The sequence below is a fragment of the Kwoniella mangroviensis genome (assembly GCF_000507465.2).
Source record: "Kwoniella mangroviensis CBS 8507 chromosome 1 map unlocalized Ctg01, whole genome shotgun sequence".
NCBI classification, from domain to species: domain Eukaryota; kingdom Fungi; phylum Basidiomycota; class Tremellomycetes; order Tremellales; family Cryptococcaceae; genus Kwoniella; species Kwoniella mangrovensis.
The window spans coordinates 3,250,523-3,265,884 of record NW_027062533.1 but is presented as its reverse complement, the minus strand read 5'-3'; the positions used below and the strand labels follow the sequence as shown (position 1 = coordinate 3,265,884).

General features: G+C 45.7%; 6 protein-coding genes across 6 annotated transcripts; all 6 read right to left on the bottom strand.

Annotated features, from left to right (window-relative positions):
- Positions 1 to 278: 278 nt before the first annotated feature.
- Positions 279 to 1,604, bottom strand: I203_101212 (uncharacterized protein; the record flags this gene model as incomplete). The annotated part of the gene is made up of 5 exons (XM_019146165.2): positions 279 to 347; positions 551 to 796; positions 992 to 1,228; positions 1,296 to 1,376; positions 1,548 to 1,604. The coding sequence occupies 5 exons, from the start codon at positions 1,602 to 1,604 to the stop codon at positions 279 to 281; spliced, it is 690 nt and encodes a 229-aa protein (XP_019004724.2).
- Positions 1,605 to 2,123: 519 nt separating this feature from the next.
- On the bottom strand, positions 2,124 to 4,102 carry I203_101211 (uncharacterized protein; the record flags this gene model as incomplete). The annotated part of the gene is made up of 7 exons (XM_019146164.1): positions 2,124 to 2,243; positions 2,299 to 2,661; positions 2,738 to 2,809; positions 2,889 to 3,407; positions 3,470 to 3,564; positions 3,631 to 3,886; positions 3,965 to 4,102. 7 exons carry the CDS (start codon positions 4,100 to 4,102, stop codon positions 2,124 to 2,126), a joined length of 1,563 nt encoding a protein of 520 aa, XP_019004723.1.
- A 307-nt stretch (positions 4,103 to 4,409) lies between these two features.
- Positions 4,410 to 6,403, bottom strand: I203_101210 (uncharacterized protein; the record flags this gene model as incomplete). Its single annotated transcript, XM_065516841.1, has 5 exons — positions 4,410 to 5,513; positions 5,592 to 5,708; positions 5,794 to 5,980; positions 6,087 to 6,260; positions 6,336 to 6,403. The coding sequence occupies 5 exons, from the start codon at positions 6,401 to 6,403 to the stop codon at positions 4,410 to 4,412; spliced, it is 1,650 nt and encodes a 549-aa protein (XP_065373659.1).
- Positions 6,404 to 6,787: 384 nt separating this feature from the next.
- Positions 6,788 to 9,045, bottom strand: I203_101209 (uncharacterized protein; the record flags this gene model as incomplete). Its single annotated transcript, XM_019146162.2, has 3 exons — positions 6,788 to 7,928; positions 7,990 to 8,096; positions 8,194 to 9,045. The coding sequence occupies 3 exons, from the start codon at positions 9,043 to 9,045 to the stop codon at positions 6,788 to 6,790; spliced, it is 2,100 nt and encodes a 699-aa protein (XP_019004721.2).
- Positions 9,046 to 11,350: 2,305 nt separating this feature from the next.
- Positions 11,351 to 12,402, bottom strand: I203_101208 (uncharacterized protein; the record flags this gene model as incomplete). Its single annotated transcript, XM_019146161.1, has 2 exons — positions 11,351 to 11,901; positions 11,994 to 12,402. The coding sequence occupies 2 exons, from the start codon at positions 12,400 to 12,402 to the stop codon at positions 11,351 to 11,353; spliced, it is 960 nt and encodes a 319-aa protein (XP_019004720.1).
- Positions 12,403 to 12,962: 560 nt separating this feature from the next.
- Positions 12,963 to 15,125, bottom strand: I203_101207 (uncharacterized protein; the record flags this gene model as incomplete). The annotated part of the gene is made up of 10 exons (XM_065516840.1): positions 12,963 to 13,071; positions 13,143 to 13,289; positions 13,362 to 13,470; positions 13,538 to 13,642; positions 13,715 to 14,111; positions 14,257 to 14,377; positions 14,434 to 14,545; positions 14,603 to 14,648; positions 14,768 to 14,826; positions 14,882 to 15,125. The coding sequence occupies 10 exons, from the start codon at positions 15,123 to 15,125 to the stop codon at positions 12,963 to 12,965; spliced, it is 1,449 nt and encodes a 482-aa protein (XP_065373658.1).
- Positions 15,126 to 15,362: the final 237 nt, after the last annotated feature.

The following is a 15,362-nucleotide window of genomic DNA, read 5'->3' as shown; positions in this document are numbered from 1 at the left end:
AGTCCATTCGGGCAATCATACCTTCACGTTCTCACTTGGCCAATACTCAGTACAGTCTGGGAATCAAAGACAGAACCTCAATATTCACGACTCGTCTTTCAGCACATGCTGTATATTTGAGCAAAATCTGCAATCGACAACTTTTCAATACATGTTTAATGGTACGAGAGGACAGAATCATTCTATAACGGTTTAGTAGGAAAGCTCTAACTCTCGTTTTACTGAAAGTGTTAAATGCAGGGTTAGCAATCATGATAGTCTGTCTAACCAGGTAATGGTCAACTCACAGTGTAGAATTTTCTGTTCTCATTCACACCGAAGAGATCGTGTCTGAGCTCAGGGAGCATCTATGAAGCGAGAAAGAAGATGGGAGAGTTAGCGTTGATGTCTCGAAAGGTAAGACCACATGAAGCGAAATGGGATCGTGAAATCATAGGTGAGAGTTCAGAATCCCTGACAAGCTCTTCGTTCCCATTTTAAAGTAAAGTAAAGTAAAGTAAGAGAGAGAGAAAGTAGCAATTGAAGAGAAAGAGATTTCGGTCCAACTCACCTTCTCTTCCAAAATCTTCAACCTCTCTTCCAAGGTATTATCAACCTTGATCTTACCGTTCATTGAACTTCCAATCACACCTCCCGAACTGTTATCGTTCAACCCTTTCTCAAAGGTGATCTTGGTCTCTCGACCTGACATTTCCTTGTATCGCTTCAATGCGCTGTTTGAAGTTTTCTTGATTAGGTCTTCGTCCTTGGGTCGATGAGTGATGGTGATAGTGGGAGAGAGGAGTTTGAGGAGGACCTGTGTGTTGGAAATTATGTCAGTGTGAAGTATCAAGGTGTGTGAAATTACATTGCGGTAGTCAGGAAAGTCGGAGGGATCAAATCATGCATTTCCATTGACAATAGGTGATAGATATGATCAGGAGGAGGAGAGACTGAAGCCGAAAAGAGCAAGTAGTGTCTGTTCATCAGTTGATCGGACGTTCTCCCTTACCTCCAAAATCAGATTCTCCACAGCTTGCTTATACTTATCACCTTCACTCAAATCCTTAACCTGTTTATTGGCTTCTTCAAAGATAGATTCCAAATGATCATTTCTTGATCTGAGCACCTTGATACGAGAGTTGTTAATGGCGGTAGATTGAGAGATCTTCCATCCTACTTCAGCTTGTTTCTTTTTCTTCTCGTATTGAGAATCGATAGCTAATGATTCTTGCCTAACTATCTTGGCCTATCATACATCCCACGAGTGATGATATTAGCATCCATCGTTCACAAAGAGAGAACAGGAGATTTACCTTCTCAATAGCGAATTCTTCATCGGCTTTCACTTGGATCTCCCTTGCTTTCTCCCTAGCCTCTTGGGAGATGAACGCGACCTAACCAACGTACCATCCATCAGCAATCTATATGGTACGCATTCGCTTCATCTTGAGCCAGCAATGCCATGAGTCGTCAATATACAGGGCGCTGTTAACGCATCAAAGGCAAGTCGAGGATAAAGGGAAGTGATCTCTTTCATTCTTGGCTCCAGCTCAACCCCAACTCACCATCTTGTTCATCTCCGTCTGGATCTCGCTGTCGTCTAAAGCACCTGTTCGCGACATATTGGGCGGTGTTCTGAGCGTATGTGAGGGATTTGTAGGGGTATTTTTAGCTGGAAGTTGTCGATAATCTGTATATCCATCGATGTATCAGAGTTGAATGAATAGAGGGATCAAGGAGGAACATATGATGATGCTGTTACCGTGCGCCGTCCGCCGGAATGGTGGGCGATCGTTTGAGACATCGTGGAAGACTCTTCAGATTGGCCGACTCCTTTCTTCTTTTCCTGTCTCTTCTCATCTGTCTCTTCTTTCCTTCTTCCTTTCCCTTCTCCCTTCTCCCTTCTCCCTTCTCCCTTCTCCCTTCTCCCTTCTCCCTTCTCCCTTCTCCCTTCTCCCTTCTCCCTTCTCCTCCCTTCCCACACCTCCCGTCCCTCGCCCTCACCTTACAATTTCCACACTGCTGTGCACTTGGCTGATCCCAGATAGAGAATGATTTTCGAGCCATATACACCAAGATCTATATTATAAGATATTATCATGCAAGAAATACAACATGCAAACAAGCATTATATGTGATAATCATGTTAATCGATTCAACCTATTGGAAACAGAAAATCCAGCCCGCGGAATCGTCCCTGAAGCTTTACCTGTTATAGGTTTCATCGGACTGAGACCAAGCGGTATCACTCCATCACCGCTCTGCGAGCACACACTATCAGTATGTGTCTGTTCCTTGAAAAGCAGATGGACTTACGCCCAGTATTGGATCCCACTCAAAAGCCGATTTCACCCCACCCAACAACCTCTTTTTCTTCTTTGGCACAACAGCCGCAGCGGCACTCGTGGTAATCTCAGGCTCGGGGTCGGATTCAGATTCGGGCGCAGGTACATCGATCACTTTCGCGTTCTTCGCTGCATAAGTTTTGCTCTTGGTTGTTGGCTGATTTTCGATATCTGAAGTTTCCAGCGGTACTTTCTTTGATTTGACAGGTGATTTAGCGCGTTTGGAAGCAGGTTTGGATCTCGATACGACTGTTTCTGATTCAGACTCTGACGCCGAGGGTGAAGGTATGGGAGCTGGGGTAGGTTTTGTCTTGGGTTTCGCCTGACGAACAAGCTGAGAGATATGGACGATTGAGGTCAAGTCAGCGTCACGAGTCTGTGATTCTACACATGTACACAGGCACACTTACCGATTCAGCTTTCTTCGTCTTCTTCTTGGGTACGACTTCCTCATCCGAAGACCCATCTTGGATCGGACTTGCCTGAGTATTGTTACCAACATATCAGTAACCTTCTCAAAGTGAGATCATACCGACGAAAAGAGTGGCAAAAAGCACGTACCTTTCTGACTCTCTCCTTCTCCTTAGCTTTCCTCGGACTACTCTTCTCTTTATCTTTCACCTTACTCCTCAAAGCCTGCAATTCCTCTTCCACGGCCACCAACCTGTCTCTCTCCTCGTTGGCCTCTTTCAACCTCATCTTCAAAGTTTTCTCCCTCTCTTTACTAGACCTCTTAAATTCTTCGAACTCTTCTAGCTCCTCCTCTTTCTTTAATAAATCGCTTTTGAGGCTTCTTATCTGAGTCATGTATTCCTTCTTTGACTTTTCCATACTTCCATTCTTCGATTTCTCATCTTTCAGCCATCTTTCCAATTCACTCTTGGTTTCTTTTTCACGTTCTCTCAAGGTCTTCACTTTAGTCTCCAGTATTTCGATCTTATTTTCCAAGGAACCGATAGTGGATTTAGCGGAGGATAATTCCATTTGAGTTGAAACGAGCTCTTTGGTGGCATTTGAGCTGTTTTGGGAAGAGGTAGTTTGAAGTTGATTGAGGAAGGCCGACGTCTTTGATAGTTTATGCTAATCCAATATTTGAGCTTGATTATATCCGTATGTCATACTACGAGTCCTGGGTAGCTCACCTCGAGTTTGGATATCAGAAGATCCTTCTCTTTCAGCTCAGCTAACAAATCATCCTCTTTCGCCTGGAACAACGATATTTTATGGTCTCGCATGACTATTCACAGGTACTTCTGTCAGCGGAGAATCCACAATCCGATCAAAAAGATGTTCGTTCACTCACTTCTAGCTTTATCAGCGTTGACTAGCCTCTGTTCCAACTCAACAACCTGTATTTGCTCTTGGGCCAAGGCTAGAAGAGCTTTCTGCTGTTGAACCATCGAGTGCAGATGTAGCTCATCCCTCATACCTTCTCCTTCAGCTTTACATCTTTCGACCTCCTTCAGAGCGGCCTTCAATTTCACTTTCAATTCATTCACTTCTTCAGTCTTCTCTACGACGGTCGTGGAGTGTAGACTCTTTTCGGCTTGTATCTTTCTCTAGTACAACAAAACAGACACAAATTAGTCGACCGACTTTTGATCTCATATTGCTCCATATCGAAGGACGTGACTCACTTCTAGTCCTTGATTCTTCCTTACCAGCTCGCTGACCTGCGTCTGCAAATGATTGATTCTCGCTTTGGTAGGTCCAGGCGTCTCTGCGTCCTGCTGAAACATCAGACTGGGCGGTAATTTCGGTGGTGTTCTGTACATCTTGTCTCGTCGTATGATCACTCCACTTAGCCGTCGATCAATCGTTCAAGAAAACGTCAAGATAACTGTGATTTGTATGAGATATGTATGAGATATGATTGCTGATGTTTATAACATGTTGACAATGATGACAAAGTGAATGCTGATTTACTGTTTTGTTTACATCTGTTGCATTCCTGCACCATGACAAACTCAATCGCGTGCCAGGGTGGCAAATTACGTAAAACATCGTTCAGATCAGTATGCTCACTGGTGATACACAACACCATACATGCAATCATCGTATACCATCATCCATATGCTATGATCATGCACTCGTATTGATCCTCTCTTCCATCTCGGCGACTCTCAGTTCCAATTCCATCTCCTCAGTGACTTCCACCAGTAACCCCTGCTCCCATCTACCCCAGACGAAACCGGTATACAAGAAGGTCGCCGTCGATGCACCTAGCAACCCACCTACGAGGGTGAAGATAGGTTGCAACCATGATTTAGGCTGCCATGCTGAGCCTATCGTCAACGCTATCAGAGCTATCAACGATCCCAGACATGTTTTCAGGTGAAAGTTCGACGTCCTATTTGATATTCTCGTGTACAACCTCAAAACGTCCAATGCTGATCTGACAGTATTGCTCTTGGCTGTCATGGCAGCTGTTGAAGAAGTCGATGTGCGCGGTGAAGAAGGGGCATAGTTGACATTGGGCGATTCAGGCGAAGGCTGCGCGAATGTCGTGGTTGTAGGATTTATCTGTTCAGGCTCGGTAATCAGGGGGACTAAAGGGGTAAATGAATTATCGGAAGATGAAGTCGATGTGGTCTGTTGATTCTGCTGATTCTGCTGTTTTTGTTGGGGTGGTTGGGAAGGTGGATCGTCTATAGTGAACGTAGAGAATAATGCGAAATGGTCTGAGTAAGAGAATGATTGACCAGGTACCAAGCCAGTCAAGATCACTTCCGAATTGATACATTTCAATTTCGGTGCTTTTGCAATTGACGCTGTGATGGGTTTTCCAACTTCCATATGACCTTTCCCCGTGAAATCACCTAATTCAACTTCGTCCGCACCCTCACCTCCGTTAGTCTTATCAGCTTCGCTTTCGTTTTCTTCATCCCTATATCCCCAGACAAGTGGTCTTCGTCTAGCTATAGCCGGCTGTCTAAAGAAGATATAATCCAATCTCTTGCCTCCCTTCCCTAGTACGTTGCCAGGTATAGGTTTCCCAGCTGAGTACGTATTTAGTGGTGAATCGCATGTCATACCGTATGATTTGAGTGCTTCTTCTGGTGTCGGTTGAGGTGATAGATCCATATTGGCAGTTTTCGTTACTGATTCGAAGGAGTCGGTCAAATTTCCGTGATTTTTCAACATGGCGATAGGGATTGACCATGGCTGGGAATTGAAGTCGCCCATCTATACATTTCGCACGGAGAGTTCAATACCACCAGTCTTGCGGCAGGAGAAATGATGTCGTAGGATGTATGTACTTACCGCCAATATATACCTTCCTTTTGCAGCCCCATTCTTAATCGCATTGGCCAATTGCCATGACTGAGCTATCCTATGTGCTTGTCTAGTATCTGGTGGATGTTCTCCTGCGGCGTGCATCTGATAAAGCATAAGAGATAAGATCAGCTTGTTTCTTCGCAATTGATTACTAGCATTGTTGAAGATGGCTATCAATCGGACTCGCATGGGTATTCCAAATTTCAACTTCTCCCAGTATAGGATGTATGATCACTATGTTCGCAGCAGCTTTCTTGACGAAGAAATCACCAGCGAAGGCCTGTGCAGGTGAGCCGGAGAGGGAGTATGGTAATGCCTGAGCTGAGATGAGGGGGAATCGAGTGAAGATGGCTAAGCCCGAACCGAGGGCACCGCTATGGCGATCAGGTATATATATTAGTCCTATTGCTCCTATAACCTTGGACCGTTGCGAAGAGTAAGAAGTGAATAGGTAGTAGGGAGTAGAAAGGTATGACTCACGTATGAAAGAATCTAGAGAACGGTAAATTCCTCCTAACCTTCTCTCTGACAATTTCAAAGTCCTTATATACCCATAATTCCTGTAAACACACTATATCGTAATTTGAAGATGCCAGATACTCCGCTATTGCTTTGATCCTGACTTGTCGATCTTTAGATACTATCGCCAGTCCCCTGTAAGTGATAACAAATCAATCCCTGATCTTGCACCAGCGCGAGGACGGGAAGGAGCCTCGATTGAAGACTCACCAAACGTTGAATGTTAGTACCTTCAGTGTACGATCAGGATGATCAGAGGGGTCATTCGGTAGGCTCATCTCGCGGACTAGGTCTATAGCAGCTATATCTTCCTATCTGTGACTGGACTGGCCAGTAACCATGGCTGAGATCAACAGGATGAGGGTGAGAGATCACATACTGTACCATTCATTGATCATCTCTCGAGGATTATCGATTGAGTGACGTAGCTCAGATTGCATTACGTAATGTGCGTGGTTTTGGTCTGTGGCTGCAATGCTGAGTGATGAAGAGCTAGTGTTTGCTGAGCATGGATAGGATTACAGCTTCTCGAGACCTGAGCCATGTATGCATATGATCCTAGCCGAATAGCATACTATATATATGTGTGAGAATGAGATACTACTAATTTTACAGTATAATATGACATTGACGGTACACGATATACACACAAATCTTGAATCTTACGAAGCCAATCCAGCACAAGGAACCGCCAAGCAGAGTACGATCCAAACAGAAGCTACCAAACTACCTACAATCAATATATCTCTTTTGATCTCACTATATACCCTCTTGATCCGTGGATCCTCAACCAGCTTCTCTGGACCAAATATCTTTGGCTTTTCCTTTCGTTCCTTTCTGCTTAATCTCCTAGATCTCAATTTATGGTTCCTCGTGGAAGGAGATGATGTCGAAGCTAGTGGATCTAGGTATTCATCTTCGGGCGAATCTACCGTTGATCGTCTGAGTTTCAAGAGGATATTGGATATCTCCTTATTCGCTCTTTGACTGGTCATAGAGTGTAACCGAGATTTCGTACGTGTTAGAGGAATTGAATTGGTGATTGATCCTCTGACGGATGAAGCAGAAGAAGGGAAAATCGGTTCATCCGTGATAAAAGGTGATATCTCCTTTCTCTGTCTTTTGGTATCCACCCTGATTGATTTGGTATTCGTTCTATAAGCATTCGACGAGACCATACCGGCATACATATCGTCTGCAATGGGGAAAGCCTCAGATGCGGTTGGCACTTTGACAGTTGATCTTCTAATCTCAGACTGTCTCTTCTCAGCCTCCGTCATCTCTTTGTCATTCTCCATAAGGGTAACCATGGCCTTATCTTCTAAAACGGGTAAAGCGACGGTGATCGAATCGGATTTCGAGAATGAGCTTACACCTTCCTCCTTGATCATCAGATCTTCGCCTTCCTCTGAAGGTATACTGGCAGTCCCACCTAAATCAGCTAATGGTCGAACTTCATCCGGTAGACTGATGAGTATTTCTTTGCGGTTGATGGAAGGTACCGGTTCAACGAGATACGACTCATTTTTTAGCTCCGATTCGTTACCAGCTGTACTTTCTACTAATGTCTCTTCGTCATCTAGATCATCCATTTCCCAAGGTCTGACCTGTCGGTGAGATCTTCCCCATACTTGAGAGCAGAATCCCCGGTAGGCAGAGTAAGCCTGCATGGCTCCAAAGGCGACGAAGATGATTGAGAACAACCGCCAAGCTCGATGACCGAAAGGATGGGCAGGAAGAAGTAGAGTGAGAAGGAGGTATATCACTGCTCCGAATGCGAAATCTGCGGCACCGACCATATACCTACGAAAGAGCATGTGTCATTTGATTAGTACGGAGAGATAGTGCAAATTAATGGACATACCAGAAGACTTGTTTCGGACGATTGATGTTGCTCCTGGCATGTTGGAGGAAATGAGGTAAACTCTGGGTCTCGACGGTATGGTATATCTCTTCGTACAGGGGTAGAAACTGTGTAGTTGAGCCAGATTTCAATCAGTAAAAGGTTAACAGAAGCTGTGAAAGGTGAACAGAAGCTGAGAAATAGCATCGATTGACGAAAACTCACAACTTCCGGTGCCGTACTCTTGGCCAAACAAAGTTTTGTGTATTCCCTCAGTTCATCACTTACACTCAATTCTCTACTTCCTCCTTTCCTCAAAAACGTTGCAAAGGCTCTCTGAACTTCTTCCCTCATCGGTTGTTGGGAAGGTTCAGCAAACACTGTTCCGGCAGGTGGTAAAGGTGGATAGGGTTTTTGATGTAAGATCGATCGTAAGGGGCTATTCTCGTGGGAGTGTGAAGTGGACGATGGACGTCTTGAACCCAACAACGAATGAGTTATAGACAATAACCTACTGGTCCGTCGACAGTTCGACGCGGGTCTATTGTTATCAGCGCAATAGCATGTTGAGGTTGGATGTGGACAATTCTGCTGTTGATGTTGATGTTGGGCAATTTGAACTTGTTTATTCGAAGATGACGCACTCCTACTTCTGAACGGTTCACTGAAAAGTACCGGTGCTTCCTGGTGTTGCTGTTGCTGATCCGTTTTGGAATTCTGTTCGTCCACTGGTCGATCTAAATATCCATAAGGATCGAATCTATCACCCAGTCTGTTACTAGGTATGGGTATACTTTCTTTTTCCTTCGATTCCAATTTATCAAACCTAGTTTTGTAACTCCTGTACCAAAGTATGAACAGCAGGTTCTCGGTCGTAAACTCCTTGTTCGCTACGAAGGTTGCAAAATCAATAAATGATATAGGAGGACATGTCTCGCCATTTAGAATGTTGGACAACTTGAGCTCCTCGAGTGCAGGTTGTGTCGTGGATGAGGTGAACCGCGATAGGGGTGAGATAGACATTGAGAATGTGGATGAGATGGAAGCCGCTCTATCAGTCGACTTTCTTTCCTTCATTTTAAGTCCTGTACTTGAATATGCCGGACTGAAAGCTCCATAAGGGATGTTTGGATTGGATTGTCAAGGATAAGCTAAAATTTCGAGCTAACGGGCGACTTCTCTTTCTCAAAGAGCACAAAGCGCTATAAGAAGAACAGGACACGTTCGGCTTGACGATGTAAGACTTTGATTTGATTGTTTTGATGTGATGGGTCGATACGATGATGAAGAGGGATGATGAAGATGGATGATGAAGATCGTTGTCCGATGCACAGACAGATTGACATGTATATCGTGTTGATATTGTATGCACTTCCCCACTCCTTTCCTAACACGATCTTCAGACGACTACACTGACGTCCTTCCTCTCTCTAGGTTCAACGATCATCCAGGTACCTCGGTTCTTGAGATGCTTGAGCCTCCTCTGCTTCTGCGACGATGCTGACGACCGAAGGGAAGGGATACCGATTGGGATGTATAGATGGGTGTGTCGGACTCGATGCAGTCTTGGGAAGATACTGGCTTCCCTTCGGATCAAGATGTTAGACGGATGATTTTGCGACGTATTTGAGACCGACCACTGGATACGCTTGCCTTGAAAATAATAAGAATGCTGTACGATGTATTGTTGGATGTTGATGAATTGATGTGATGTCGTGTGAATGTTGGAACCTGGTCGATCTTGGACAGGGTAAACGGAGATCCGATCGCGATTCAGGTCGTGGTTGTCACCGCCGTGTGAACCTCTTGGCTTGCTGACCAACGTGTTTGATGGTAAATGTATACGGTTGAGTATCAAGAATCGTTGCAGATGGATGATGAGAGCTGACCGGATGACAAGCAAGCATGTGTCAATTGATACTCCTGTACCCTAGAGTCATGCTTGTGGATAATTACAGACTATGTTGGCAAATACAAGCATCAAAAGGATGTGTCACTGTTGTAAAGGGTCGTTTGCCTTTCCCTTTTTTGGCGCTACAGTTAATTACAAAGTGTATGCTGAGCCGAAAACCCAGTTTGTGGGATCAACACTACTGACGGGCAAGCGATGAGTTTATGATACAATCACGTTAATAGGTGGGAGGGGTACAGCAGATGCACATGATTTGCCTCTTTCGAGTTGCAGTTGCTGTAATTATTCCAGACATCCCAGGGTTTGCGTAAACTTTGATTCTCTCCTCTCCCTTTAATCGCCAAGTCCCATCTCTAGGCTCGTTGTTTAAATGAATGAGGTGGTTGATATTCAGGAACCGACGCAACTAACTACCCAGTACAATTGTTCTGCCGATCTCCCGCTTGGTGCTGTAACTCGACTGAGAACGAAAAACTGAAAAATATGTTGATCGACGCCTGTTTTAAGCCTTTTCATCTGTTTTAGGCAATTTTCATTTTCATCGATTTCTCAATCCCTCGATGCCTGCAAGATGTGGCGGATTTGGCTTTCAGATCTTGTGGTGGATCCGACATTTACTTACTGTGCATCTGTATCGACGGTATCACTTCATGCTCGAAATACAAATTTGACCATGATGCGGATTGGATTGATCTTGTTCCGAGGGGACAGCGGTCAGCATGGAATACGCTGTCCGGCCCATGCCTCCGAAGTTGCCGAGGATGTCTCTCTTCGTTGCCCCACAGGAGTAGAGGCGTACAGAGGCTTCTCGCTCAAGGGAGTCACTTGCTTCTTTGCAAAAATACGCTGACACGGAACTTGGCAGTGCAGGGGCTGGATGTTCGGTAGAGGGCAGATTAGATAAATGAGCTCCAGAGATCTCATCCTCTTGCCGTCTCAACGCGAACATTGAGCCTCATACTTGATGAGTGAAGTGATCGTTGCATGCGATGGGAGGAGGAAGAGAACCTCCCATCTACGGTCATAGAATCCATATAACGCCGCATCCCGTCAGCTCTGCGCAGCTTAAGCTGGGTATCGCTCGGTTAGTACCAACGTGGGGGACCAGTTGGGAACCCCGAGTGCTGTAGTTTTTGTTTCTGGCCCATACCAACCAGCATCCGTCAATGGGATCATGCATAGGGGAGAATGTTTTACGTTTCAATTGGTCTGATACTTATTCAATCCTGGTATGTCATTATGGTCTTTTCTGTACTTGTCATGACATACCTTGAGCCTCTCGCTTTGGGTCTTTCTGGCTAGGTTGTCGTCGCCCCCTCATCTGGTTGGAAGTCATCGCCCCCTGGATGAGTTACCATCGATTCGCGTCTAGCATACATCTGTCCCGAAGAACTGCGTCTCGATCGTCTAGGAGGCATACCAGTTCCAGTTCTTGAACAAATTCTTTCATTCTCTTGTAGTGCGTCAGAATCAGGCGGCCAAACACCCGTTCTCTCGGAGCGATCCGAAGCAGTTCGCCTCGCTCAGTGTAACTCTGACAGGACTATCTTCCTCCTCCTGTGTAAAATTGTCATCCCTTGATGATAGAGGCTTCGCGAAGACTATGGTAGCTGCATGACCAGATTCGGAATCCCATTGATCGTGATGTATGATCTTCTTGATTAACAATCCATCTAAGGATTTTATTGTTATACCATCGCCTTGATCATTCATCGTGGATTGGATATCACCGATTGAGACAGACTTGGGCTTCCCTTTGATCTTGCAAGTTTTCTGATTGGTCGCTGTCGTATCGAGACGAATGGAAGGGATATCCCTTCGTCTGTGCATCTCGCTCTGTCCTGCATCCACAGAAGGTCTTTCAGCGCCTGAAGTAGAAGTGCGCGCAGGATCTCTGGGCTTTGGCGGCCTCGTCGATTTCCTTGATCTCGGTGGTTGATCCGCACGTGTCTCATCGGATGACCCGGATGATGGCCCCCGTCTGGGTGATCCAAATAAGGGGGGCCTGGAGAAGTCAAATGCTGTCTCAGGTGATAACCCCGGAGAAAGTCGCGGAGTCCAAGCAGGCGGATATTGAGGAGTCGTCGATCCACCATACTGATGAAAAGAGTACATCTCTCGAGGATGTTGGGCGGGGAAGCCGCTTTGGAGTAAGGACCGTAATGAGTAGGATATCCACCATCATCGTATGGGGATGCCGAATCACCAGGATATCCCATCCCTCCGTAGGTTCCAGGAGGCCCACATCCTGTCATGGATGGATGAATACCATATCCAGGCTGACCACCTCGGGCTTCTCGTAGACTGGCACTCCTGGACGGACGACTAGGTCGTCTATCGGCGTCGGAACGGAACCCATCATCTGGATTATCTGTGAGCGTATCATCTTCACCAGTGGCAGCGGACGAGTTGGCTCTGGGACGAGTGGGTCGAGGCCTACAATCAGCGGTGGATAGATAAGCAGGGTCTTCTTTGGTTTCTCGTGATCTAACCTGATCGGCCGGGTAAGATCGTGAATCCATGGTCACAAGTCTAAATTAGAAAGTGTACTTAGTGATCCAGATTGAACAAAGCGGCAAATGCAATTGACTGTTCCCAAGATTTACTTATACCTTCGGAGGAACGTGTGTAGCGTAGACACTATGCATATGTCTTAAAGTGATCGAAGGCAGAAAGACAAAGGATTTCGAGTTCCTTCTCTGTCGACGCTAACCGACACGAAGATGAACAAATGTTATCTTCTCCAATAGTCAGAGCTGGACATGATTCTGTAGGGAAAGAAAAGAACTCCGCGCATATCGGACGTTCCTGTTAGAATTCTTGATGTACGGGTGATGGGATCAGCCAAATGCTATGCTACATTCCGTCTCAAAAGAAGACCCGTGGCGGCACTGAGAAGCGGACACGTAAATTGGTCTTTCTTGTTGGCGTGTGGAGCGTGAAAGAAAGGAGAGAGCAAACCTGGGCGGATCAACCAAGCGCAACGCTCCGCGAGTCGACACTGGGAAACCCTTCGGACATCTCCAACGATGGTGGTTGCTCTGACAACGGATATCGAGAAATTGGGTTCTGCGATGCATTGTTATGATTCTAACAAGCGACCAATTATACTTGGATCTATAGGTATATCGTTCGCCTTGAGATATTCGTCCGACCAGAATTTACTCTGATGTCTGGATCCCGAATCGCACCTAGTCAATGCATATGCGTTTCAGCATGAACAATAAAGCGTAAAACGAGGGGGCAAAAGGAGCGGACTCACAGTATCGTTGCTATACGACTACCTCTTCCGAGGGTCTTTGCTAATCTGACACAAGCGACAAGGTTACATGCACTAGACGAGCCGAGATATAGTCCGTCGTGGACTACGAGATATCGCGACATCGCGACCGCTTCTGCATCCGATATCCTGTGATCGGGATTTGCGGCTTGATCAGCAAGTGTGTTGAATATCTGTGGGAGGGATAGGGGCGACACATACCGATAAGCATCATCGATTACATCTAATCCAAGTGCGAAGTTTTGTGTGATCTGCAAAGGGGTCAGTGTTTCATTCTGCTCTGGACAAGTCCGACGTACTCGGTTGATCCCTAAATTTGCTTGTTATTAGCTATGACCTCACATCACCGTATTACCAATGATGCAGTCATGACTCACCAATACCTTCTACCACAGTATCGACCTGATGCCTCCTCTTGGTTCCTTCTCTCTCTTTTGTATCAAACATCACGTTGAATTTCACCTTATTATATAGCCCAGATCCTGAGATATCGAAATCAGGTCAGCACAAGCGTCCCCCCCTGTGCTGTGTCATACGTGAATCCATGAACTAACCTTCCGGATCAGATAAGACGATCTTCAAATCAGGCAAAGCTTTTTTCAAGAACATTCCCGTTCCCGCGACGGTCCCGCCTGTTCCAGCACCACTGACGAACGCATCCAAGTTCCCACTTGTCTGTCTCAGTATTTCCGGTCCAGTACCTTTATAATGAGCGTAGAAATTAGATTCATTCTCAAATTGGTCGGCGAAGAACCCTCGAGGTTTAGTTTCCAGTGCAGGTTTGAGCAATTCCGGCAATCTGATCGAGGGAATCAGGGGTTCCGACGAATTAACTTCATGTCCTACTTCGGATGAGTCGGCTTTGGTCGAGACGACAACTTCTGGATCTGATTTGGGGGGGTCGATCAACGGGGTATTACCGAATTCCAGTGCTCTCTTCCTAGCTAGGTTCTGGACGGTATATCGTATATCAGTGGGCTATAGTCAAGTTCTGAGAAAGGTCGAGGTCGACCGTCGAACTTACAACAAACTAATGATTTGAGCAGAACATTAGCCACTACCTTCTGGGCCTGATGAACAAACACAAAACACTTACCTGTTTCTCATCCACTATACTGGCTGGTCTGACCCTCTCTACCTTTGCACCTAGCTTCTCTAAAACCTGTACTTTCTCAATAGCCACATCGTCTGGCATGATGATACAGCATTCATACCCTCTAGATTATTTTGTAGATCAGTGGGACACCATATCTAAGATAGCTTGTCCACTCACTTTGCTTTGCCAACGGTTGCTAAAGATATACCTGTACTACCCACCGTACCCTCGAACAACACTGAGCCCGTGTTGGGATGCAATACACCCTGTGCTTCTGCATCCTCGATGACTGTGACTCATGATTCAGCTCAACCTTCCATTCGAGACACTTGGAGGGTTCTCTCACTTTTCAGTGCGACTCTGTCTTTCACCGAGCCTCCTGGATTGAGGTACTAACGAGAAGTTAGCTTTGACTTCGAAGGAGAGGACAAATATGGACATACCTCTGCTTTACCCTTTGACATCCAGCTCGGATCAGCGTATTTTGCTTCCCAGCGAGCACAGTACTCACCAGTATCTCCACCCCTAGAGCATCACTTAATGAATTTATCCTTATCAACGGTGTATTACCTATATGACAATCTCAGCTCCTTACAGTAACTTACAGCCTGAGCGATCTACGCACCTATCAATCCGATGACTCCATTGACTATCTCGTCGCTCCTGATCTCTATGGGTCTTGGAGGTATTCTAGCTATAGCTCTCTTCCGTCTCCAATCTTGAAATAGTAAAGCAAAAGATGTCGAGGATAATGAGAGTGTTACCCCTATGACCAGTCCCCAGGCGAGATCTCGCGTGAACTTGTTCGGAAATCGTATACGTTCCCAGAACCTAAGTGGGAGATGGGGTATGTAGTCGTTCAAGCCCATCGCCTTGGACCGATTACTTTGCCGTTGCTGCTCTAAGATATCGGTCGGATCTGTGCTGTTTGAGATGCTGCCAGTACGTTTGGCTTGACTGAGGTGCTTTTTTTTTTTCGGAAATGCAGAGTTCAGAGGTTGAGTGATGCAAGTGGAGGTGGATCAATGTTGATGTGTTGTTGTCAATCGACAAGTGAAAGACGTGTCATCTTGTCTTCATACCCATCTCTCACGGTCAGCACCCAT